At 37.3% G+C, this 27,311-nt stretch overlaps 1 protein-coding gene across 13 annotated transcripts in view; it reads left to right on the top strand.

Moving 5' to 3' along the window:
- The window catches only part of LOC581976 (prominin-1-A), a 102,203-nt gene that overhangs the window by 60,479 nt on the left and 14,413 nt on the right, over positions 1-27,311 (top strand). For 3 of the 13 annotated variants that reach the window (XM_030985479.1, XM_030985476.1, XM_030985480.1), the window contains exons 12-24: positions 939-1,088; positions 8,485-8,608; positions 9,397-9,570; positions 10,444-10,605; positions 10,838-10,921; positions 11,875-11,958; positions 12,959-13,159; positions 14,557-14,646; positions 15,908-16,109; positions 16,905-16,948; positions 18,321-18,354; positions 20,826-20,903; positions 21,669-21,734. In XM_030985479.1, the coding sequence (XP_030841339.1) occupies positions 939-1,088; positions 8,485-8,608; positions 9,397-9,570; positions 10,444-10,605; positions 10,838-10,921; positions 11,875-11,958; positions 12,959-13,159; positions 14,557-14,646; positions 15,908-16,109; positions 16,905-16,948; positions 18,321-18,354; positions 20,826-20,903; positions 21,669-21,734 (1,493 nt within the window). Of the gene's footprint in view, positions 1-938; positions 1,089-8,484; positions 8,609-9,396; positions 9,571-10,443; positions 10,606-10,837; positions 10,922-11,874; positions 11,959-12,958; positions 13,160-14,556; positions 14,647-15,907; positions 16,110-16,904; positions 16,953-18,320; positions 18,355-20,825; positions 20,904-21,668; positions 21,735-23,009; positions 23,215-25,825; positions 26,287-27,311 lie in introns of those variants that run through there. The other 10 variants (XM_030985481.1, XM_030985482.1, XR_004064114.1 and 7 more) reach the window with 10 other exon arrangements.

Below are 27,311 nucleotides of genomic sequence, written 5' to 3'. Positions count from 1 at the left end.
GTAGGGGTAGAAGGAGGATTCTGTGGATGAGTAGCTTAAGGAGTGGGATTTCTGAAAGTGCAATTGATCTTGGTGAGAGTGAATATACTTCATAGAATATGGGACAGAGAGTTGTGGCATTCCATGGTCGCCAATGTCTCAGGACATGGCACGCAAAGAAGAATATGTCAGAGTGTGCATGAGATTGTCTTCATATACATATACATAAAAAATAAATAGTAATTATATCTTTGAATGTTAGGCTTCTCTTGGAGAAGTTTCAACTGTTGTAAAGAAATTTTTGGCTTGCACCCGGTAGATAAAGAACGCGTGCTCGATCTTATGATTGAAAACAAGTCAGAAACAATCTTGAAACCAGTTGGATTCGAGTCTGCCATCTATTGCGCCATAGACCAGTGAAATAGACTAAGTCAAATACTAACTGATAAGCATTGTGACATCACACGGTCAATCAAAAGTAGTGCGCAATAAACGCGTTGCAATAAATGCGCATTGATATAATTGTGCGCAGATTATAATACTACGTGAGAAAACAATTTGCCTGCCAATCAAGGCCTCCAAATAATTGGTCTGGTAGGGAGCTGTCTTAAATATAGGGTAAAATACTTAGCCAAAAGTTTGAATTGAATACCAAAATTGGCTAAGTATTTTATAAGCCAAAGCCAAATACTAAGTAAAAAGCTTAAATTTTGTACTTAAGTATTGAATTGAATACCGGCCCTAGCAGGGAAAAAAAATACTTAAACAATTTTGGGGGCTACTTTTCAAGCTTGCTTGCATGAAAATAACACTCTTTAATTTGTTTTGCATTGAATTCTATGCAAATTTTTTTGGGCTCTTTTGGGCATTTCGGGGGCTAATTTGCCCGGAGCCCCGTGTATTTTTTTCACTGGGCCCTGGCTCTCGACATTCATTGTGTTGTTGTTGTTTTTGTACAGGTACTATGCGTTGATAGGTGTGACCTGTACAATCCTGCTGATCATCATGTTCAACCTGATCGGCCTTACCATGGGTACCTTCTCCTACAAGGACGTTCATCCGATGGAGAGATCTAGGATGTCCAACGCTGGTGGCAACGTCCTCATGGCGTGAGTAACACAACTCTTCCTAAGCCATTTTTTAAAGCCCCTCTGTACTACTCTTGTAGCTACTTGCTCCCTCTATTTAGAAAACAATGCCTAATCGGTGCCTGTTGGTCCCCCATGATCCTCTTTTTCTTATGTCAATCGAAAGCTGAGTTGATGAGATAGCCACCTGTTGGTGACCTCCCTGGGTGGTCTAATCCCTCCTGTCCACACTAGTACAGACGGGCTTTAAAGCCTATCTGCACTAGTTTGGCCAGGACAAATTAGACCTCCCTGCATGGTCACCGACAGGTGGTTATCTCATCAACTCGGCTCTCGATTAACATAAGAAAAAAGGGGACCATAGGGGGCAAACGGTCACCGCTTAGGCATTGTTAGCTATATAGAGAGTGCAAGTAGCTTTAAGGAGTGCAGTGGGGCTTTAATAATAATAATAATAATAATAATAATAATAATAATAATAATAGCCTAATAATCCACTCCAAATTTTATTAAACCGAAACGGAATATCCGAGAACCATTTTTCTTCTTCTTTTTTAATTAAAAAAAAAACTTGTTCGGTAAAAGAATCATTTCTGTGGATGTCCAAATTTCTTCTTCAAAAATGGTGACATCACTTTGATTGCAGACGAGATAAGGAATGACCTAAGATCCCTTTGACCTACATTCCGAGGTACATGTAGGCCACCCCCGGGGTATGTATCTGTCTGAGGCTACTGACCAGAACCCCTGTCAATTGGATCACTCGCTCTGTTGACTCAACTTTACGATCGTGGCGTGAACTTTAAAGACCGTGTAGTAGTGGGCTCTCATGGGGTATTCGACACCACTTTGATGCTTACCCCATAACAGGTGTTGTCAATCCCCAGGATTAGCATTGATTTTTATGAGCAACATGTATGTAATATTATAAGATGATGAAGCGGATCCTAATCATAGATTGGTTGAGAGCGTACACGTGACCAGGCATTTATTTTGCCTAACACGTAATTTTGATAATGACCAGTCATTAGTAAATAATAATGACCAGTCATTAGTCATCAGTAAAATCATGTTATCAAACAACATTTTATAGAACAAAGAAAAAGACATCATCTTATAAAAAATATTGTACACATCGTTTTGTTTAGGCATTAGTAAAATTACCCACACTCGGTACCTTCGAAACAGTCCAAACACCCTCGGCTATCGCCAAAGGTTCATTGTGTGGGTATTTCTTACTACCGGTAATGCCCTCACTGCTGTGTATTATTTGTATCTATGCATTTTCCACCAAATCGCCCCATGTGGAAAAGTTATCTTACATTTCCCTCACCTCTATTAACATGTGGCTTTTATAAACGGGTTTGACAACACATAATTCTTCTTAGTGGGGTCTGTGTAAGTGACCACTATCTAGACAGGTAGCCTTTATAGACAGGTTGACGGTATTGACATCCAGTGTGTCAATCTATATGAAAGAATCTACATGTTCATGGGTTGTATGTTTCTGGAGATCATCATCGATATAATTCATTTGCCAGTTACCTGTATGTGCGATGCACGAAAGCGATTCTTCTTATGCTTTTTGAAAGTTTGGTCAAGAGATTAAATAGCAATTTCCGCTGTGTCCCAAGGGATTCCTTCGCCCTGGAAATATCTCTCCTTAGCCACAGAGGGGGCCTTCCCCAACCTCAAATTCCACTTGAACTGTCGCGGTTTGATTTACGAGAATGTGGAGCATCCTGACGTTTTCCATACTTTCACGCCAACTCACTTCCTTATCAGTATCATCCAGAAAGATAAAGAGAGAAATCAGCGTCCAGTGCGGTGTCCTTTGACAATTGACCATTGACCAATCTTTCCTGTGACCATCTAAAGCAGTTGCTGTGGTCAGTCAGGGACAAGAATTTCTTGGCACTATCGAGGGTGCTTTGTGTAAGCTTTTATAGAGGGGAAAGTGATGTATACTGTAATCGAGAGAGGGTGCAGGCCTGCTTCGTGAAGCTAATAATATCAACATTTTGATTCTTAGTCATGTAATGATTTAGAATCAAGTGAACTTTGTGTTCGAACATGTGGAGGTATTATGCTGTCATTAGTTAATGGAGTGTAGTCGCATGGATCCGTACATGTCCCAACCAATGTAAATGTTAATTCTTACTAATTTTGAACGTAATCCTATCGTAACATCCTTTGGCAAGACCTTTATATCCATTTGCCACACTCCACCCAGGAGTATGATTGATACCATTTTTATACGAAACAGCATTTTATGAGTTCTTGCATGCCTTGAATGCCTTCAATTTTAGGGATGTCCAACTAAAGACAGAATAACAATCTCCAAAATCCTTGGGAGTGCACAGAGATATTGCTCCATAAATATGCCTTGTATATGAAGAGAATATTATTACAGTTTAAAGCCCGTCTGTACTAGTTTGGCCAGGGGGATTAGACCTCCCTGCAAGGTCACTGACAGGTGGCTATCTCGTCAAATCAGCTCTCAATTAACGTAAGAAAAAGGGGATCATGGGGGACCAATGGTCACCGATTATGCATTGTTTGCTATATAGAGGGCGCAAGTAGCTATAAGTAGTGCAGTAGGGCTTTAAATGGTATTGCTTAATCCTAACACTCCTCTATCATGCACCTGTATCTCTCTACCTAAATGCCTGGCTAATCACATTACAAATCAACCTGTACCTCTTGATGGGATCCGTTGACACCTGAACATCCCAGTACAGGTGCAGTAGCCCACAAGACGTGGCAGAGACATGAAACGCAAGTGTCACCACAAAAAAAAAACAACCTTTGTCAGCATCGTCTGTAGGATACAAACCACTTAGCCTTTAGGTTCCTCATTACGACCTTTTGCCATAGTGATGATTCACAAGAGGTGATCGTTTTCTAGGGTATTTTTTTTTGCAAGAAATTTGTCAATTAGGCTTCCTCAATGAATTTAATCTATGTGTATGACACATATTTTTCAGTGTGTCATTTTTCAACGGTTATGAAGTTATGAAATAGAAATGTTGTGAAGAGTTGTAAAATAGGAAGGAAAACAATGCACAGTGTGATTAGGATAATACAATGTGATGATTGGTATAGAAAATGACATTGTTTTTCAGTTATGATGAAAACTTACGTTTATATTACCTGACTGTTGAGAGCGAGCGCAGTATGCTTTTGGTCGTATGGTTTTTAGTTCTATCTGAGGGACTGGAAAACTGAGGACTAATGCCATTAAGACACAAGCACATTAACCTTCTTTTGAACCTGAACCACAAGTCTACTACTGTATAGCCATCAGTCCTCTTAGTTTTTATTATAATAATAAAAGTTGGTTCCTGTATAGCGTTCATGTCTGTCAGACTTGACTCTCCTGGTGCTCCACAATTATTACCACAATATGGCAGCCTTGCATTTCAAGGAATTAATTCCTTCCAGGTACCCGTTTACCTCACCTGGGTTGAGTGTGGCAAATGTAGATCAACGTATTGCCAAAGGACATGGTGCTGCGGCGGGACTAGATCCGCGAACCATGTGATCCACAGTCCGGTGACGTACATGTATCCAATGGACCAGGACACCTCTACATAGTTTTATACTTATATCCCATGGAGCAAAAACACTGTCATACTAAAAGTGAACTTATGACTATCGCAGTCCAAGGAGATATAACTTAATTGTCCACTTGTTTGAGCCAATCAAAATGTGGCAGCGGTCAAGCAAACTAATTTTCCACCTGCTGGTGTTGGCAAGCAATTGCACATACTCAACTATATTTGGTCAAATGAAGGGCACAAGTATTGGCAGATACATGTGTGTGCATACTGGGTAAAAGGTCGTCTTCAGTACATAACAGTGAAAGTAATACAGAAATTAAGGGATTCTACTGAAATACTGTATCCTCATCTTGCACTCATCAGAGTGTTGAATTAAAATCTAGAGCCAAACAATAGTAATCTTGGAATTAAAGTGCATACAAAGTTTTATGTATCCTAGAAATTAAGTGATGTAGTGTTCTTGTTTGGGATGACCCAGTAGAAATTTTAAAAAAATTATCCATTTTTCAAAACAAAACAAAACAAACACACTCCCCTCCCCCTGAAATGCAATAAATAAATAAAGAGCAAAGATAATAATAACAGTATTAAAGATATAAAAAAAAGCAAAAGAGCAAAAGACACACCCGAGCAGCTAGAATTTTAATATTTCGCAACTTTTTACATACATTTGTCAAAGACAGCTCTCTTCATTTTAAATTTTATATCCACTGTTCAAACACACAACTTCTGGAATTACATGTAAATGTATGCAGAATTGTACATTTTTATGAATTATCAGATGAATCTGAAAAATCACTGTGAGCTAACAATATTGCAGACATCCTTTAAAACTTGTACACTAAGAATTCTAATCCAGAAAAAATAGGTATCCTCAAAACAGGATGTACTTCTATGAAAACTGGAGGTACAAAAATTACCACGCTAATGCTTTGCTGACACGGTTGTTTGGAAGGGATCTTGGCAAAATGCAAACAGAACAACGTTTTTTATGCTTGTCATGTTCATGGCAATGTCCTGGTAACGGTGTTTGGAAACACACAATCCAATCAATCAACCCATTCCCCTATCCCCATCATTATTAGATCCAATCAGGCAGCTAGCCTCTGTCAGACTGTAGGCGCGTCTTCATTATCTCGAGTTTGCCAAATAGCCCGCTATTTTTGATTTGGGAAATAATCCCAAAGTTATAAATCGCGTCTTCATCAGCTTGAGATTCGACCTCGAAACTTGAAACTCGACCTTGAGATATTAGTGCGATTCTTCGGTCTGGTGAAGAAGCACTGGACAAATAGCTGGGTATTTTGCCAAATAGTCGGATATTATGCAAACTACATGTATCCCAAGATATCTTGGGATGACAATCCCGACCAAATATCCCGCTAATTGGAACTTTGGGCTGATGAAGACGCAAATTAGCTGGATAGTTTGCGATCAGGATAGTTCAAATAGCGGGATATTTGGCAATCTCGAGCTAGTGAAGACCGGCCTTGTGAGACAGGCCTTGTGAGACAGCGCTGTTCGTGCTGTTTACCAAGTTTATACTTGCGGCCTGAGTGGTTATTAATTGCAGATCAAGGAATTGTCCTGTTTTAAAGGTTAAATTGTACCTGGTTGTACTGTATTGTGAGTGAACTTTTTTCTTGTGCATCCTGTGGTATCAAGGTCAATAATTTCATGACATAATGTCATTGATTTTGTTTATGTGCACTAGAATCAAATGTAAGTACACTGTCCATGTACAATGTACTGTGCTAATTGGAATTACTTAAAATACTTAAAATAGCTTTTAGTCAAATGATCAGGCCAGCACTTTTAATACCCATTTTAATTAAGTGTTTTGAGAGGGAAGTGCCAAGCTTGAAATAATTGTTGTGTGTTTATTGACTTTACCTTTATTGGTCCATTAACACTGGAAAAATTTAAAAGATAAACTACCATACCTGTATATACTACTCTGAAAATCAATTGAAAAAACCCATCAGTGTGTGCTAATTCTGTTTTTTGTGAGTTATGTGCGACTTTTCAATTCATGCTCATGCTCTGAACAGGATAGCGCTGAAGTGAGCAAAATCAGAATATTTCACTGGTTTTCTTGAGAGAAGGCATTTACACTGCAAAAAAAGTGGCAGAGTTTTGAATGGAGTTGAAAAATACTGCACTCCAGAGGTGGGATTGTTTGTTGTTGTGTTTATTGGTAGTTGTCTAGCAACTTGTTATGACAAATTTCTGGAATGTGAGAGAAAAACCAATTGTTTTCTTGCACTGTAAATGCCCCTATTGTGTAGACGAAGGCCTAACACTATGAATACACTTAAAAATGGAAGCAGCAAATTTGAAAGCCTAAAAATTTTCAGTTTTATTTGGCTGTCCATATAATTGAAGACTCCCTTAAATTAGGGTTGCATATAATGATAGTAAATGTGCAGTTAATGTTTTCTTTTATCATATTTTGCCCACCTTAAATCAGAGATTATTCATACACATTTTACATGAATTATTACTATTTTTTATTTCACATTTGAGTCAACTCAAAGGGAAGGGGAGGGTGGGGTTATTAATCCAAACTGTTTTGGATGTTCTTAGGTAGACAGTTGACAATTGAATCGGAAATTGATTTGTTATTTCATAAGCAATCGGATGATAAACTAATGAATTTCATGTTTTCGGGGAGAAATGACGTTATTGAAATCACAATAGCAGCTCTGCTTTGAGTTTGTCTCAGGAAGATGCTCAAGAAAATACATCGACGATCCTGCATGTTTGTTTCGATTCCTGTTGTTTTGGTCTGTGATCATTTACTGTGATTGCATAGTATCACGCGGTATAAATTTTGATTTCCAGTGGGTCTAAGGAGATGTGCATCTAATATCCGCCAGCCTGTCTTTCTTCATATTTGGGCTTCCTTTTGTTATACAGTCGTCAGAGGAAGTAGAGTCATGAAAAATCAAAGACAGATTCTGACCAAGATGCCATTGTGATGTCATCTTCAGTGATATACTTTGGGAAGTCTTTGGACCGTTTCTCTAAATGAGTATTGGGGGGGGGGGGGGGGGTAGTTAGGGGGGGGGGGGAGTTGAGAGAGGAGGAAAAGGGGACTTATGGAAGATGGGACTTGGGGAAGATTAGACTTGGGGAAGATGGGACTTGGGGAAGATGGGACTTGGGGAAAGGAGAGTTTTCATTGTATTTCTGGGCCTCGCAAAACAAAGATCAGCCACTGATGGTAAAAATAATTTGTGTGATTGATTGCATCCATCACTGTACAATTAATCAGAAAAAATCGGGAATTAATGATTTGTACATACCGGTAAGTGTGATTTTTGTAATAAAAGGCTATTGGGAGTTTTTAAAATCAAGGGTCTTGTCATTTAGTTATTTCATGGCATGAACCACTCGTGAATAATCACATTTGATGTGTTATGTTTGTGAAAGCTTTCAGTTTTATAATACATTGAAACCTGTCTATAAAGACCACCCAAGGGAGACAAGAATAGTGGTCTTTATGTACAGGTTTCTTTGATACACGTTTCAATGAGAAACCATTTTCAAGGGAAACAAAACAAATGTGGTCTTTGTAGACAGGTGGTCTTTCTATACAGGTGGTCACTAAAGCAGGTTTAACTGTAGTTGACAGACATGACAGACATAATGGTGGTGGTTATTTTACCCGACTGCTAAGAAAGCATAAATGCTTGTAAGTAAGCAACCAGACGGCCAACGGCTTTAGGTCCTCTCCAAGGGACCTGGTAATGAGGATTAATGCCTGACCAAAGGGCACTAGTTTAATTTGGTGGATGAATGCATTGTAAAGTATTAAAGCAACCTCTATCGTTTGTTGTTCTCCATTTCAGTGGTGTGTTCTTCACCTTTGTCTTCGCTCCACTCCTGATGTTTATCACGTGTGTTGCCTTCTTCGTCATGTCTCTGGGAACATTGACCTGTGAACCCTTGCTGACCTATGACCTTTTGAGAGTGGTAAGAGCGTTTAAAGATAAAGTGGAATTCTTGTTATACAGTCGAACCTGTCTATAGCGACCGCCCAAGGGAAACACAAAAAGTGGCCTTTGTAGACAGGTGGTCTTTGTAGACAGGTTCCTTTAGTACATGATTCAATGAGAAACCATTTTCAAGGGAAACAACAAATGTGGCCTTTGTAGACAGGTGGTCACTAAAGCAGGTTTAACTGTAGTACACATTGACAATGTGAGAGAAACTATTGGGAGAGGCAGACTATATGTAGTTCATCCAAATAATTGTGTGTTGTTATGAGGTTTTTTATTTCTTCAAAATGATAATAAAAAGTTGAATAGATCTTGCTGAAAATCGTATACAGAGAAACAGCATGACACAGAGAAATGGGGGTGTGGGACTAGGGTATGCACACGGTATGTGGCACGAAAGTTTGGTCCAAATGATTTAGCTGTTTGGTTTGACTGTCCATGTACATCAGAGACGCCAAGTTCAAAGATCGGCAATGCGTGACATTTTCATGATTTGCGTGCGAGGGTATAACACATGTATAAGGTATAGCGTTTTTTCAAAATCTAGCGCGCGTGTCGTGCGTAAGAGCATTTTCAGACCCTCGAAATGCGTGATGTCACGCCTAATGTGTGATACTTAGTAGCTCTGATGTACATTTGTATTGAGATTCGAATGTCCAACTCTCAGGCCTATATACCATCAGTACAGATGACGGTACTCTCACGAAAGTATGAAAAACATGTTGTGTCACCAAATATGTCATCAATTCTATCATTTTCCAGACCATCGATCAGCCCAATGTGATAACGGAGGGATACTATCTGGGAGGGGTGGTGCTTGATAACTCTTCCATCCCTCTGACGGCATCGGGGATCTTGACCGAATGCAGCGAGGGTTCGACGGTTTTTACTGCGTTCAAGTTCGATGCCATGTATGATTTTGACAGCATTAAACAGGTACCCTTTAACCTTTGACCCCACAATCTATAGCCCGAGGCTTCATGCACATACTTGCCTTATGTCACTGCATGCATGTACTATTAGGTGTCATGGTCGAGTGGATAGGTCACCGGACAGTGGATCACAGGGTCCGCGGTTCAAGTCCCGTAGCGGCACTAATGTCCTCTGGCAAGACGTTAATCTACTTTTATAACACTCGACCCAGGTGATGTACATGGGTACCTGGTAGGATTATTCCTTTAAATACACTGTACGCTGAGCACTGATAACGGCTGCTGGAGCTAAAGATAAGGCACTAATATCCAAAGCTCTTTGGAAGCGTATAGAGAGGTTTATAATGTGATATGCACTATACAAGAACCAAATATTATATATTATTAAAAAAGACGAGGGCTAAATTTTTATTTGCCTATAAGTATGTGTCCTATCTGATTGGAAGAGTCAATTTAAAAAAAATTCTGGTCAGAGCCAAGGGAGTGAGTATGAAAGTATTCATGAGTTCACATCCTTCTGCCTCCAAACAGACAAAATATTCTGTATTCTCACGTTTTTAGAGTGAAATTCAAATTCATAATGTAATATCTTTTTGCAGAAGTAATAAAAGAGGCTAACATTTTTATGATAGTTTAGCTCTGTAGAACCCCAAACATACCCTATGGAGTAATTCTTTTTTTTGGGGGGGGGGGGGGGGGGGGGGTTGGAGTGATTGGTCTCCTTTAAGTTTTAAATTATTTTCACGAAAGAAAAATATTATAAGACGGTTCTATAAAGATTTAAAGCATTAAAGTGCATTTTGATAAAGTTTCTTTTTTTTTTTTTATAGCAATAGCATTCATGTATATCATCTCACTTTTCCATGTTGATTTACAGAAACTGGATGAACTTCAGACCGAGTTCGATAACATCACCGACAAGATCGATCCCAAAGATCTCAACTATGACTTCCCATTCGCAGAGTTTGCGGATGATCTGAACAAACTTAGAGACACCACAGAGTTGGGTTCAATCAACCAAACTCAATATGATACATTGGTAAGATTGATTGACAACAGATGAATGATTGATAAGCTTGATTCAAAACTGAAAAAGAAAATCTGAAAAATATGTGAAATTGGGTGAAACTCCAACTAATTGAATTAACAATTTAATTGTGATATACTCTATATTTTTGATTTATGCTGCCACATAAACATTGATTTGATAATTGCAACAGCATTTAAAATCTTCAAAGCATCAAGTTCTACCCATTTTTCGTTCTCTGTAGCTGGATGCTGACATCACTGGCCTTAATCTGACAGAATATGCAAATAAGCTCCAAGGAATTGCAGAAGATCCAGGCACACCGGTGGTAAGCCAGATTCAGTGCTTTGCAGTCAAATTTAATAGTGAATTAATACCTCCATCACAGTGAGGAGACCGACACAAGGGGGGTGTTTCACAAAGATCTTAAGTTGAACTTATCTCTAAGTTGGACTTAACAACTATGGAAAGCTGTTAGCATCTATGAAAATATTTTGTACAAGTTATTTTAAAAGGCATAAAATGTTGATTCAAATCATTCATATTTTGTATTATCATGGAGATTTCATGTTCTTGATGTGGAAGTTATAAAAAGTCTAAAATACTTCAATTTTCGCTTTTGTATATATTTTATTTTAAGACTACAGATGGCTCTCCATAATTTTAAAGTCCAACTTAGAGTTGAGTTCGACTTAAAAGCTTTGTGAAACACCCCCTGGACCTTGTTTCATAAAAGTTGTTATCAACGGCAAATGATAAATTTCAATGACAGATTTGCTCCCAGCCAATCAAATGCCGCAATTTCAGTAGCTTATAACAGTTATCGTAACTTGTTATTGATAACAGGTTTTATGAAACGGGGCCCTGGACCGGTATTCAATGCAATAGTTACTGTATGTCAGAAATATGAGTACCTTACTCAGTTTTTTCAGCTTTGATCCAGATTTGAGCTCTGAAAATGGAGAATCTACATTGAGTGATGTATCACTTTTGTCTTTTGAGATCATCATTAACATATATAGAAACCTATGAGTTTGCCCTGTGTGTCAATCACTTGAAAATGTGTTTCAAATTTAAAAAATTGTCAAAATTTGGTCACAGAAATGACAAAAAAAGGGCACAAACTTTTACTAAATGTATTTGGTCTAATTTTTAAAGAAAAGTGGGTAAAACAGGGTTAAGTTGATATTTTATCATCATTGCTTTCCAATGCATTTCTCTCTGCCCTGCTGTTTGTATCTTTGCGTGATGATAGTTTTTTTTTCCTCTTTTTCTCTGCAGAGTGTGGTAGCAAATATAACAGCAGAGGCCGAAGCCATCAGGAATATTCAGGATTCAACTGTAGAGCCCATGCAAGCAAACACAGTAAGTTGTTCAGTAGGATCTCCTTGAAAACAAAACATCCCAAATCATTAGCTTTCTAGATTTTTGAGAGCTGAGAAACTGTTTTTATTATCATTATTATTATTATTATTATTATGTATTTGGTGTCACCTAAGCCTGGGAGGCGAAAAACAAAGTGAATCACTCTAACCCTCAGGACTCTCCACGGGGGTGTCCCTGTACTCTTATACGAATAGTGCAGTGGGTTCTTAACCTGCAAAGGTGGTGACTCTCCTCTACACGGGGCCTCCATTTAACATCCTATCCGAGGGACGGAGTGTTTTCCACTGTAACATAACAAGCGTCTATGAAACGGGGAGGGGCACGTTAACACACAACGCAGGCTTCAGTCATACGCCTAGGTTGGATTTGAACCCACGATCTTTGGTTCGACAGGCAGAGGCTATACCGACTGGGCAAAAAAAAAAGATGATAAGACAGGAAAATCTGTTATATTGTACTACATGTAATGTTCACTTTTTCATACATGTATCTTCTGATTTTGCATTTGCTTTCAAAATCTGGGAATCTATGAGCACCGAAATCCGTAGCCCAGCTAGAGCCAGGGTAATATTCGAGCCCCTTTAGCACCTTGCAAGGTTGATACAAGCACTATGAAAATCATTTAAGGGATTCGGTAACTTTGTCTCAGATTCTGAAACAAAATCCTGGATTTAGCTTGTGCTGCAATGATAATTATAAACCTTTAGGTCAGTCAGGAACCCCTCAGCCGATCGCCTGTCTGATTATCAAGATATTTGGGAAAACAAATTGCGTAAAACTGTTTAACTCAAAGATTTTTACTTTTTTGAGGCACTTCTTGATAATTTTGAAGCGCAACTTTTAAAGGGCTTCAATATTAGTTCGTACATGTATCTCTTCTTCTATATGTATGCACATTATATGAAATGTATTACTGTTGCTGTTGGTAAATTAAATGTTTAAATTAAAAAAAATCTAATCAATTCTTTCTCTCCATCAGAACCAGATCCAGATCCAACTGGATGCCCTTATGGCTTTGGAGGAACAGTTGGACGCGCAGATCAACCAGACCATTGATGCCATCGGGATAGCAGAGTTAGCAAGCAACTCTACCGCAGACGCAGTCTTGAACATTAGTGAGGAGTATGCTGAGAGATTGCTTGGCTATGGATACCAGTTCTATTATCAGATTGAATATCAGGTTAGGTGCTTTTGTTTGACCTTGTCATTTTCAATTTATTAATCTTTTTTCATTATCCAATTTATAAAAAACACATACAAACATTGACATGTATACAAAGCATTTAAAAGTCATGATTTAAAACCCCACTGCACTACTTATAGCTACTTGCGTCCTCTATATAGCAAACAATGCCTAATCGGTGACCATTGGTCCCCCATGGTCCCCTGTTAATTGAGAGCTGATTTGATGAGATAACCACCTTTCAGTGACGATGCAGGGCGGTCTAATCCCTCCTGGCCAAACTAGTGCAGAGGGGCTTTAAGTTGAGTTAGTCCACTGTATTATGGAGTGCCATGTGTTAATAATCACTTGGCTTGAGAAAGTCCACAGGAGTAAATGAAAGCTTGCCTAATACCCCATTCACAGTGGCCTCAAACACCGCGACAGCAGCGGGACTGTCCCGCTGCTGTCGCGGTGTTGTCTTCAGTGTGAAGGCTCGGACCCGTTATAAACTATCGCGGGATAACACCGCCTCGTGATAACGCCGCGACAAACTATCGCTAGGTTCGCCTAGCTACAGCAGCGGGACACTCCCGCTGCTGTCGCGGTGTTTACTCAGTGTGAAGGCTCTCCGCTATAACACCGCGACAAACACGTGTGATTTGTTTACTTACCTATCACTGACCTCTTTTCTCCAGCAATGGGCAACATAAAGTGAAATAGAAATAAAGTAACCAGTGGATTCAAATTGATTTTATTATTATGTAGATATTATAATTATCCAAATAAAATATTTCACACTTCAAAAAATTAAAATATTCTGACTGGAAGCAATAAAAATGCTAGTTTTTTAAAAAGTAATATGATCGAACTAGCTACATGAGGAAGAGTGTGTAAAGTACAGCTAGCGCGCGCAATTTCAAGCAATCGAAAACCCCGCGCTGAAGTATTTCCGGTCATATCGGGGTCACTCGCGGGTCATGAGCCATGCATACACGTGTTTGTTACGGAGGTAATAAAAATCACCCGCTGCAGCGTGAATGGGTACATGATATTTATCCCGCTGCTGCAGCGGGATAACTTTTCTACTGTGAATGCATTTGTAGCGGTGTTATGGCGGTGTCGCCGCTCCGCTACAACGCCGCTACAAATTTCAAAACCACTGTGAATGGGGTATTATAAATCTTATAGTTGATAGAAGCTTAAACCATATATATATAACCGTATATATTCATCTGATCATGACACTGAATAAACATACTGTATACAGGGTTTAAGCCATTATAAAATGGCATGAAATGCAGAAATGCGAAATTCTGAATATAATGAAAACTTTCTCTTGTGACAAATACATTAATTTTATCAACGAAATCACTCTGAATTCATCAATAATTTGTGATCGTTTCTCTCTGCAGGTGAAAAACGACTTTGCCGAGTGCCAGATTATCTCATCTCTCTACGCCTACTCTATTCAGTCTACGTGCGACTACCCGATTGCATCTTTGGTAAGAATCGAATAGAATAGGGTTAAACCCTTTCCTGACACTCATTCCGCATTTTGTAGTTTGGCTCAATAACTTTTGATTTAGAGCCTCAGAAAATATGCCAGATGTAGAAATGCCAGAGTGGAAAGAGCAAAAATATCTGCATTCACTGCATCCATTTTTGCTTCACCACTATAATGCGTCAGATGCCAGGAATTTTTAAACAGAAAATGTGCTTTAAAATCCTTAAATTGGCAACGCGTTGAGATGTTCAATATTATTTTTTTTCGACCATTAAAGGCACACTTTCCTACTTGTAGCTACTTGCTCCCTCTATATAGAAAACTTCCCAAATCGGTGCCTGTTGGTCCCCCATGATTCTCTTTTTCATATGTTAAATGAGAGCTGAGTTAATGAGGTAGCCACCTGTCACGGTGACCTCGATGGCTCACTGTGGTGGTCTAATCCCTTCTAGCTGAAGTAGTAAAGCCTCCCTTTAACATTCTCGCCCATGTATATTGTTTTCAGAGACATTACAATCTTTTCCGACAATGTAGCTATGAAAGAAAAATATTATTGTTGCCAATTTGATCAATAGTATGTGATCAATTTAGCCCTGAAAAATAAATGCTATCCTGAAAGGGTTAAATCAGTTTCACTCAAAACTTAGTAGGGTGTAATGAAAGTTAAAATTTCCACTTGCCTTTGTTTGCATTTTTGGCACTTAAATTGTTTCTTACTGATTGTCCTTTCACATTTTCGTATGTATTGTTTTTAGGCAAGTGAGTTAACACTGTTCACTGCATGTTTTGATATCTCTTGTTATTACATGTACCTCATCGGGGTGTTTCACAAAGACTAAGATCAACTTTAAGTTTGACTTAAATATCACAGGCTATTCATGTCACTGGGCGCTCACACCATTGGTTTCTTAATTATGATCTTTAGATAATATTTTTTCCTTCAATAATGAATCATCAAAAAATGTAAATTCTGTAGATTTGTTACCATGACTTGTAAGTCCCTTGAGAGACCAATGCCAGTGAATGGTGAGAGCAAACAGTGGCATGAACGGCCTGCCATAGTTATGTCCAACTTAAAGTTGATCATAGTCTTTGTGAAACACCCCCGTACCCATAAGTGATGTACATGTATATCTCATATCATAAACCATTACAGTTCTAAAAGATTTATGCAATACGATTTTATGTGACAGCAGAGATTTACCACACGATATCTGAACGAGCCTTACGCAAAATTCCCATCCATTCCTCCATTTCAGAACACGTTCTGGTTCACGGTGGGCTGGTGCGTCTTCTTCTACGTCCCCTCCATCATTGTCGCCGTCAAGCTGGCCAAGTACTACCGCATCATGGACGAGGAGGCACCCTACCGCGCCCCCAAGAAGTCCAAGAAGAAGAAGAAGCAGGAGCGACGGGAGTCCGACGAGGAAATGCCCATGGACGACATGGATCACGGAACTGGTACGTGCCATCAAATCCCTCCTTCATTATCTATTTTTCAAGCGTGCGGTCTTTGTTTTTGTACATTTTTATCGCAATGATGTTCCTTTTCCATGTTGTTACGATGTTTGCAAACTTGCATGTATCTGTTCTATCCAAAACGTTGTACATTTGTGAATGTGTACTTGATAAGCAGCAAATAAAGTTATATTCGTACCCCATGTTGTAAAACTTATTGACTCTGCTAACGTTTACGCCTTTGAATATGAAGCGACACCACCAGGGTTTTGATACATATTGCCCTTTGACCCCTTAATGGTTTAAACCATGGCCCTGGATGGTTGTCCAACATTTGCTCAGGCGTCAATTTCTCCAAGCCTTTTATTTCATCAGAGTTAGGGTTAAGGTAGTTAAGTTTCAGGTTAGGTTTCCGTCAGGCAATCTTCACTTGAAAAACATGTGTATTGAAATAAATGTATCTCTCTTTAACTTGAGGAATTAAAAAAAAGAGTAGAATTTTATGCAACATTAGGGTACACACACACATGCAAAATTAACATTTGAGAAACATTGCTAAAACAAAAGCAGTAATCATACTAAATGTCAAATTCTGTTAATGTTGTTGTTGCAGTTGTTATCGTTTTGTTTTGTGCTTGTAAATCCATCTTGACAAAGTTCTCCAAGAACACAAAGCCAAGCTGTTCCAAGGAATGAATTTTGAGTAGCACGGCCAGTGACTGACCTCCCCCTTTAACCATTGCTTCCCTCCTTGCATGTTCCCTTACCCCCTCCCCCCCTCCCCCCTCCCCCCTGCAGGATATGTTGCTCCCATGCATGGCAATAACGGTCATCAACAAGTGGTAGGTCCGTACACCCTTTCTTCCTAACCCTATTTTGCTTGTGTACCAAAAAAGAATCAAACAAAAAGCAAAAACAGTTATAACAGTATTATATTAATAATTGTAATTAAACAATAACAAAAAAAATGTATTTCCTGAAGAAAAAAAAAGGAGCATAACAACTCCTATTATTCGAGCTATCCTCCGTCTTTTCTGTCTACTGCAGTCTGTCCAACGGTTTGCTTCAGGGAAAAAAAATTAAAAACATTTTGGGGGCTACTTTTCAAGCTTGCTTGCATGAAAATAGCACTGTTTAATTTGTTTTGCATTGAACTCTATGCACATTTTTGGGGCTCTTTTATGATTTTCAGGCTCTCTTTTTGGCATTTCGGGGGCTAATTTGCTTTTTAAAGGCTTTTCATCTAAAAAGATTGAAACTTCCAAACCTTCTTTCAAGTTCTTTGAAAGATATATTCATATGCATTGCATGTTGGTAAATTCACTAATTTTTGCCCCAGCTGTATCTGTATCTGGGACTATTAACTAACGATATGCATCTTATTATCTTGTGATAACGCCTTTTGGCCTGCTTTCCGATTTTCCTATTAACATGCTGCTACTTTCCCTCCCTGACCTCCAATAACTAATTTGAGCTTTAACAGTGTTTATAGGAAGTACCTGCATGTAATAATAAACATAGAACTTTGATAAGGGTCATGTTTACGACTTCTCACCTTTTTTATCACTTTATGATGTCCTTCGTCAGGAACTGAAGCATATGATTATCAAATGTGTTGCCTTTATCTAGTACTTCCACACTTCCAAAGACCAAATAAAATCCATCTCTGTATTCACTTTGTCTTGTGACATGTACTTCAGATATTTGACATAATGACTGGGAAAGCTAAATGTATTACTTGTAAAATTCAAATAACATGAAGTCAGGAAATTTCAATTATTTTCATAACCTTTCCCTGTTTCTAACAACCCAATATATGCATATCTTGATGCTTACTTACTACAAAATGATATACATGTAGATTAAAGCCCTTCTAAAGTGTTGGGAGCCCCCAACAAAATTAATGGCAAAATTTCACTTAAATTGTATCATGTGAAAGCGGATGTCATTTAAGACACACTTCTGCAAAGCCCCCCCCCTCCCCCCCCTCCCCCCCCAAAAAAAAAATGTATTTGAAGTTGAATATCGATAAAAGAATACATAATTTGGGTTTTCTGTTGTATGATGACATCCTCTTTCACATCATGATACAATTAAAGTGAAATTTTGCCATCAAATTTGTGGCGAAATTTGGGGCTCCCAACACTTTAGAGGGGCTTTAAGTTCTAAAAAAATATTTAGATTAACTGGTAGATGGTTTGTTTCTATATATAGTCTCATATCCAGAATATCAGATTACACTGTGTGGGTAAGGTTCTAAGACTTTTTGTGTTATTCAAACATGATTCATTAATTCATTGATTCATGGAGCACCAAGTGTAAAATATAGTTATTGTAATTCTGTGACTAGATTAAGTAAACAGAAAGAGCTCAGCCACAAAACAAAAATGGGTAATTGATTTCATTGTGTTGTTACATTGATTCATTCAGTCATTGGTATTGAAGTCAAGTTTATAGTTTAAGAAGTTAGTCAAAGAGGTTGGCACTTGCGACAACAAAAATCATTGGTGGGGGTTATCTTAACATGAAGTTTAAGCTTCTATCAACCATAAGATTTAGTTGGCAAGCTGCCATCCACTCATGTGGACTTTCTCAAGCCAAGTGATTATTAACACATGGCACTCCATATTAAAAACAGTGGACTAACTCAACTTACTTGTCAGGGTGTAAATCTTGACTATTAAAAATATTACACTTTTATGAACTCCTGCCTTTGTTTATATGTTTGTACATGTCTGAGGGAAGTCAGGTTTACATTGAAACACATTTACATTAATATTTCCCATCCATACCGTGACTCTATCCTGCAAATGTCGAGCCTACTTTTCATTGTGCTGATAGTGTAATGCCATCTTGTCTCTCCAAGCTGAATGAGTTAACAATTTATCAGGTCATAGATACAGTTAACAATTAATTTATTCATACCCCTTTTGATTAAAAAAACCCCAAAAAACTCAAGAATGAAAGGTGAACTTGTTGAATACTTTTAGATATAAGCTTTAATATGTGTCATTCTCAAGAAACCTAAATCAGGACAAATAAATTGTTCACCGACTTTAAAAATAGAAAACTTGGTAAGAGTATGAATTATTTAATTGTTAACAAAAAAAAAAAAAAAAAACATGTCCCTAGAAAGAACGTCCTCTCCAACCTGATTCAAAAGGCTTTCTGAAGGAAAGGAGAATTACTTTATGTAATGTCCTGGAGATGGATGTTTGTTCAATCTACAGCACGGTCATGTCGTGTAGAGCTGACGTTAATGGTGAATAGACCATTTTCGTACTTTAACCTAATTGAATGCATACATCTTTCTATAAAAGTGCTTCTATACAAATATTTCATTCACCTGTAATGAATTATTGTACTTCAATAGTCAGATTGAATGCAAAATGCATATATTTCATGAAGTTAGGTAGGGCAAGCTTTAATGGTTGTCCTACCTGGCAACCACTAATGTATGCAGTTCTCATTCAGAGATTTCTGACTTTTGAAATACAATTATTCATAACAGGCGGATGAAATAATTAGTTTTGAGGCACTTTACAAAGACGTAAGCATTAGATTTGATTATATTATGAAAATGGTCTATAGTACCACATGTACATGTATCGTTTGAATCAAGATAGTCTGTGCATTTTGCTTCACATGTATGTACACCTGTACAGTCGTTTTTGCAAGGACAACATCTATGTGAAAACTTTTCTTTTGCTTTTCCCCCCTTGATTGATACAAATATTTCATCAAATTTCATTAAAATCAACTACCGGTATTTGTTTCTGATTCTGTATGTTAATACTCCCAATGGTATGGTTCAAATGGTATATTAATTTCCGGTTAATAACATTTACTAGACAATACTTTAACAGCTAACAAGAATTTGGAATGATACAGGTATATCTAACTTTGAATGTACATATATATCTCTCTTTCATCCCAAGCGGAATATAATTGTGAATGTGTGATTGTTTTTTTCATTTTAAACGATCTTTCATTAATGCATGTATTTCTTCTCAGAGGAAAATGTTATAACAAATAATTTGCAAACGAAGGTTCTCTCTGTTCTCTTTTTATTCATATTAAAAAGCTTATATTCTCTAAGAGCTGAAAATCTGCTTTTTCTTTTCTTCTTCTGTTTTATCAAACATTACATAACTGTATGAAATCGATATTTTGTATTCATTTATCTTCCACTATAAAAATCTTCCCCCTTTTAATATTCCTTAAGAGGGTTCAAATTTGGGATTTTCTTCTTGAGCACTAACATATGATTACCGGTAACATCAAACTTGACTGCAAATATGACTATCGCCTTCCCACCGAAATATTTTTATAAAACTCATACTTAAAAGAGATTTGACTAATGAAACAAAATGAACAAGAACAGTCCTGAAGAACAAAAGGTGGACTGGTCGAATTATGGTCTATTTTGTTGAATACTTTTAGATGTTAGCTTTAATATGTCATATTCTCAAGGTACATAAATTGGGACATTTAATTTTTTCACATACTTAAACAAATACAAACTTTGTAACGGTGGGAATAATTCAGTTGTTAAATATATATGTTAACCTATTGACTGCTAAATTCTGTCATTTACATGAGCAGTAGATTAACACAAGATTGATAAGTAAAGGAATGAAACAAATGATGTATTACTTGCACATATAGATGTAAACATAAAAGCTCAATTGATGTTTTTACTCTTCTTTCATGATGCAGGACCAGACAACATACGTTTGGTAGATAACGGGCGACCTACGAGTATGATGCCCCAGCAGAATCCTCATTATGTGCCAGGTAATAGAAATTTTCAGTTTCACAAAACAAGTATAAACCATTATTCTGCTTTAATATATTGTATATATTCTGTATAATATCCAGAGCATCATACAATGAATATATTCTTGGCAAACCTTGCAAAACACATGTAATGGAGTTTCGTCAGTGCTCTTCACCTTTCTTGTTTGACTGATGATGTTCTCTTCCTCTAATCAGCGCGTGAATTATTCATCTTCATTTCAATTTCAATTACAATTTATAATAAACCATCATTTGTATTTCTAGCTTTCAATAATGTGCAAGTGTACTTCTTCAATTTTGCATTTGTATCCAATTTTATCAAAGACATGTTTTAATTGCATCCTTACCTTGTTTCTCTCTATCTCTTCTTCCTCTTCTTTCAATTCTACTTCTTTCTCTCTCTCTCTCTCTCTCTCTGTCTCTCTCTTCTTCCTCTTCTTTCCCTGCCACTCGTCTCTTTATCTCTCTCTATTTCTCTATTTTTCTCTTTCTCTCTCTCTCTCTCTCTCTGTTTCTCACTCTCACTGTCCTTTTTTTTCCTCTCACCCCATTTCTTCTCTCTTCTCCTCTTCCCCTTTTTCTTACCTCTCCTTCTCACTCTCCTCACTTCCTATCTCCCTCTTTCTCTCATTCTCCATCCCTTTCTCTCTTGTCTCTCTTCCCCCCTCTCTCTCTCCCCCCCTCACTCTCTCCATTTCTCCCACTCTCCATTCATCCATTCATCCATTTATTTCTCAATCACTCTCACTCTCTCCTCCACAGATGAACCCATCTTGGCCTATAATGACCTAGGTCGCCCCATGGCTCCGCCTCCAGCCTACAACCCCGGTGAGCCTTTTAATATTCCTCCTCACGATTACTACTTCTGATCTTCATCCAATCAGCTTTTTCTTTAAATATTATTATCATCTCAACCAAATATAAGCTGTAATTTCCCCCTTATTTCTCTCTATTTTATACACACGTATATACTCTATGCCCGTTGTGTACTGCTTTTGTTATCCATGCTCTTTTCATCAACTCCAAACAGCTTGCATTTACAGTAATCTTATTTATTTAATTAATATGCAATGTGGTAAATAATACATGTATGTACATTTACCAAAAGTTCATCATAAAGCGAGCTTTTTGATCTGAAAAATACTTTAAATGATTCAATGTACATCGTCTGTATTTAATGTTTACACATCTCCTGGTATTGTGCATTTTTATTTCATCTCTGTTACTATAGATATACACATGTGATGTAGTACACATAAAATATTGTAATGTGTATATTTTTTTCGATAATCTGTACACATAATATCTGATTTTAAACTGTGCCCCGAAGAGGACGACATCGTAGGAAATTGTGTGTGCCAAACGTTTGAATTTAGCATTGTTTTGTATTCCATCTTGTGCGACTTTAATACAGGGATGTCTTTTTCCTTTGATCTGATATTTGTCGAAATCAATTCAAATCATTTAAAGTGGAATGTGTAGAGCAATTAACCCCGCTATTGTGCAGTGATGTTTTTTAAACAATTTATTCGCCATGGGTATAAACTCTGGAGTGCCACATACATGTAGTTTGGAGTATGTGTACACTGTGTGTGAGAAAACTTGACTGTGGCAGTCTTCTGTTTGTTTAATGGGTCAAGCGAAAGCAAGTAAGGGGTTAAGGAAATACAGTCAGACCTGTCTATAGCGAGCGACCGCCCAAGGGAAACACAAAAAAGTGGTCTTTGAAGACAGGTTCCTTTAGTAAATGTTTCATGGAGAAACCACCTTCAAGGGAAACAAAAAACGTGATCTTTGTAGACAGGTTCTTCAAGGAAAGCAAAAAAAAAAGTGATCTTTGTAAACAGGTTCCTTTAATACATGTTTCAATGAGACACCATATTCAAGGAAACAACAAATGTGGTCTTTGTAGACAGGTGGTCACTAAAGCAGGTCTGACTGTATGTGCCCTTCACTTGAAATCTATTCTCTTTGAAGGTGAAATTTTTAATGAAGCATCCTTGCTGGACCAAGGACTATTTTTCTGATGAATCTTCTTTTTTATCCCTCAAAAAACCGAGTGTGCTCATGCCAAAATCCCCCTTCAATTGCTTTATTCCTCAGAACACTATTTGTAACCTGTTCGTGCCGGATGGTTAATGGTTTGCAATTATATTTTATGCAACTAATAATACTTACATGTAGCAGCATATTTATAGAATGAAAGCACATTAAATGCCACTAACTTCACTCTTTTATAAATTGGTGACTAGTTAACAGAATTTGGCTAGAAGAAGACTAGGTAGAAAAACATATATAATATGAGATTTTTTAAACATCATTTCAGTTGCATATTCAACAAAAATTAAGTAGGTGTATGGTGGATATTTTTCAATAAAAAGCCATATTGTGAATTGAATATTTGGTTAGTTCTTAAATACATTTTCTATTAAATAATTTAATGATGTCATTTTACATTCAAACATACATTACCGGTATATTAAAGCAGAAGTGAATATTGCATTGTATTTGGAGAACATGTTCACCCTCACTTTTGTTTATTTCCTTTTGCACATAGTATAGAATACTGAAGAATGGATAGAAAATAAAATCCATTCAGAAATAGTATTTACATTAATGTTAAACATGGACAGTATGTCATATCTCTAAGAATCTCCTCTGCATAACAAATACTGTAAATAACCATTAGAATACATATATGTATGGTCCCTTTAATCATGAAAACAACTCTAGTATTTCTAATCCATTCCTGTCCTTTGCTAATTTGGTGTCTTTACTATGAGATGTTGTAAATACACAGTGGTCATTCCTCATACGTGTACATATATATGTGATGAAATGAAACAGGTGGTATTTAGTGTGAAAACATCTGATTTTAAAAATGAAGTCTTTGGTGATGTAAACAACGTAACAGAAATTATTAGTACTATTTTGCCTTAACAATGATTGATAACATAATTATGTGATGCATTTTGATAAAATTTTGATCGATTGAAATCTCATTTTTTGTTCATGTACATGCTGTGTGATGCCTTCTGATGACACGAGAGGAAATGTTTTGTTGTTTATTGCTTAGAAGAGATGGAATTATAGTGCCATACCTCACGTTCGATTAAGCTGCAGAAGTATAGCAATGCTCATTTACGATAGGTTTATGAAAACAAACTATGTAATGCTGCATAGTAATCGGGATACTGCTCAAAATGTGGATTAAAATAAGAAAATGCTTTTGGCGGGAACATAAGCACTTTTTGCAGTTGGTTTTGCTATGAAATACATGTAAATAATGATTTTCGAGCCGCCTCAATGGCTTGAGAAGCTGTGTTGCATCGAGCTTCCCAATTTCTTTGGTGGTGGTGGTGGGGTTAGAGAGTGCTATTTCTCAGTGCAAAAAGGATCTTCCCCTCAACTATGTCAACATTTCATTGAAAACAATAGTTGTGTACAAACTGCATAGAAATTTAAAGTTGCTTTTTTATGTGTGTGGGATTGCAAGGCATAATTTTTAGAATGCTCATAGGATTGCTATTAAACATGCTCAAATTGTTAAGTGGTCAAATATGTGCAGATCCCATAGAGCAGCTGTCGGATCTTTTTTAATTTAAACTGAATACTTAAACATGCAGGCAGTGAATAGAGGATTAACAAAGTGTACGAACGCCGTTATTATGAACGGACGAATTAGTCATATATATTACTGTACAGGTTCGTTGCCTAGTTGCGAATGCAATGGACAGTAATTTGTCTTCTCTCTGCTATATATATATATATACACAACTCCAAACATATTTGAGAAGTTATGGGGGAGGGAGAGAGTAGAAGGCAAAGAAATTTGTCTCTCTTTCAAAGTAGCAAAGCTAGTTAAGGTCAACAGACTGGGTCATCAGCTCAATTAAAAAGTAATTACAAATGCTTGTAATTGTTTTTGTGTTGCTTTTACAATGCAGCTCAGTAAGACGAGAAAGTGTTATTGATCGTGTCTTCAGAAATGTGCATTTTAACGTTAACCAAGATCGTGATGTTTTATACTTCTGTATGTATTTTTGTGAGTGTAAATATACCTATTTGTATATCATGTTGTACATGTGTTCGTATGTTGATAGTTGTAATATTTTCCATGCCATCATATCTGTACAGAGTTGACTTTTATTTTTCACTATAAAAAAATGTGTTCTGTGTGGAGATGTGTTCAAGACCCACTCTATCAATTCGTAATTTGTTTGTTTTTACTCCCAAATAAGGGAAAAGAACAACTGTATTAGGTTGTGAAATATACTTAAAGATGAAGTTGAGTTCTGGTCATGCTATTGCATTGTGAAAGAAACGGTGTGGAATCGACCAAAAAGGTTGATTATCTAGCATAATAGGGAATTTATGTGTATTGCAAGGTTCTGGAATCATCAAAATGATAAGAAAATTGGCTAAGTCTTGGTAAAGTTACAAACATTGTACACAAAAAGATGTATATGGGACTACACAAACACGTGGCGTAAAAATTCTACCCTGGATTTTTACGAGGGTACATGCCATATTTAGAATATGAAGGCATTTGAAGAGCCATGCTTTTCAAGGAACATGTTTAATCTGATGTTCTTCCACCCTTGCATAATAACAATGATAACGCTCACAAATTATATTTCACCTCTTCCCAGAACTCAACCTTCTCTTTAAGGCACCATTTATTACTCTTGTTGTTATCATAGTGGTAGTCCCGGTAGATAGTGAGTTTCTTGCCAATTTGCAATTCACACCATTTTGTCCATATTTGACTATTGCCATCTCGCACCTGAACATTCTAATGCCAGAGATCCACAGTTGTTAATTTTGTTATGTTTTTACTTTCTTGTAAAATTTTGTTGAAGTATTGAGCATTGAATTTTTCCCTTTTTTGTTGTTTCCTTTTCCCTTCACCTTTAAAGAGTTACATGCTTTCAGAGGTTTGCCAAGATATAAAAGGGATACTTAAAGAGGACCATTTAGTTTGTTCCCTCTTCCTTCATCAACTGCTAATATCAGAATTTTAAATCTGAAATAATCTAACCTTTAAAGACTTGATATTAAAAACGACTCACTATGAGTCTTCTTTTTTCTTCTTCAAAATTTCATTTCTTGTTTGTTTTCACTGCAAACCTCTTCCTACCATGAATCTCAAGCACAACAATGATCCTTTTCTAGCAATTTTTCTCTGAATGGTTTTTGAGTCATCTCTGTTAACCTTAACTTCTGTGACATCCTCTCTCACTCTGACGTGCAGTGATTACCTTACCAAAAATAGTTTGTCTTTCAAGCTAACAACCTTTCTACGTCAATTCAGAAAGAGGGTTTTAATTGCTCTTAAATGTAACAAGTGACTGGCCTAAATGTAACTCAATGCAATTTATTTATTTTTATGCCTCCGCCACCGAAGGTGGTGCCGGAGGCATCATGTTTTCGGGTTGTCCGTCCGTACGTCCGTACGTCCGTACGTCCGTACGTCCGTCCGTACGTCCGTACGTCCGTCCCGTTTGACCGTTATCACAATATCTCAAGAACCATTTAAGATTTAAACTTAAGACTCGGGAATAGTATTTATCACCATAGGAAGACGATCTGATTAGATTTTGGAGTACGTAGGTCAAAGGTCACAGGTCACAGAGGTCAACTTATGAAATTCCTTGTATTGAGTTTGTTAGCGCGATATCTCAAGAACCATTTGAGATTTAAACTTCAAACTTAAGGATAGTATGTATCACCATAGGAAGACGATCTGATTAGATTTTGGAGCACGTATGTCAAAGGTCAAGGGTCACAGAGGTCAACTTATGAAATTCCATACATTGAGATTGTTATCATGATATCTCAAGAACCACTGGAGATTTAAACTTCAAACTTAGTGATAGTGTGTATCACTATAGGAAAACAATCTGATTACATTTTGGAGCACATAGGTCAAAGGTCAAGGGTCATAGAGGTCAACTTATGAAATTCCATACATTGAGATTGTTATCATGATATCTCAAGAACCACTGGAGATGTAAAAACTTCAAACTTAAGGATAGTATGTATCACCATAGGAAGACGATCTGATTAGATTTTGGAGCACGTAGGTCAAAGGTCAAGGGTCACAGAGGTCAACTTATGAAATTCCATACATTGAGATTGTTATCATAATATCTCAAGAACCACTGGAGATTTAAACTTCAAACTTAATGATAGTGTGTATCACCATAGGAAGACAATCTGATTAGATTTTGGAGCACGTAGGTCAAAGGTCAAGGGTCACAGAGGTCAACTTATGAAATTCCATACATTGAGATTGTTATCATGATATCTCAAGAACCATGGAGATTTAAACTCCAAACTTGTTTAAATTGCTCTATGGCGGAGGCATCATTTTCGACTGCGCGCAGTCAAAATTCCATCTAG

Source organism: Strongylocentrotus purpuratus, unplaced genomic scaffold (assembly GCF_000002235.5).
Source record: "Strongylocentrotus purpuratus isolate Spur 01 unplaced genomic scaffold, Spur_5.0 spur5_scaffold_15, whole genome shotgun sequence".
NCBI lineage: Eukaryota > Metazoa > Echinodermata > Echinoidea > Camarodonta > Strongylocentrotidae > Strongylocentrotus > Strongylocentrotus purpuratus.
The sequence above is the reverse complement of the archived record's forward strand: the minus strand, read 5'-3'. Positions and strand labels throughout refer to the sequence as shown.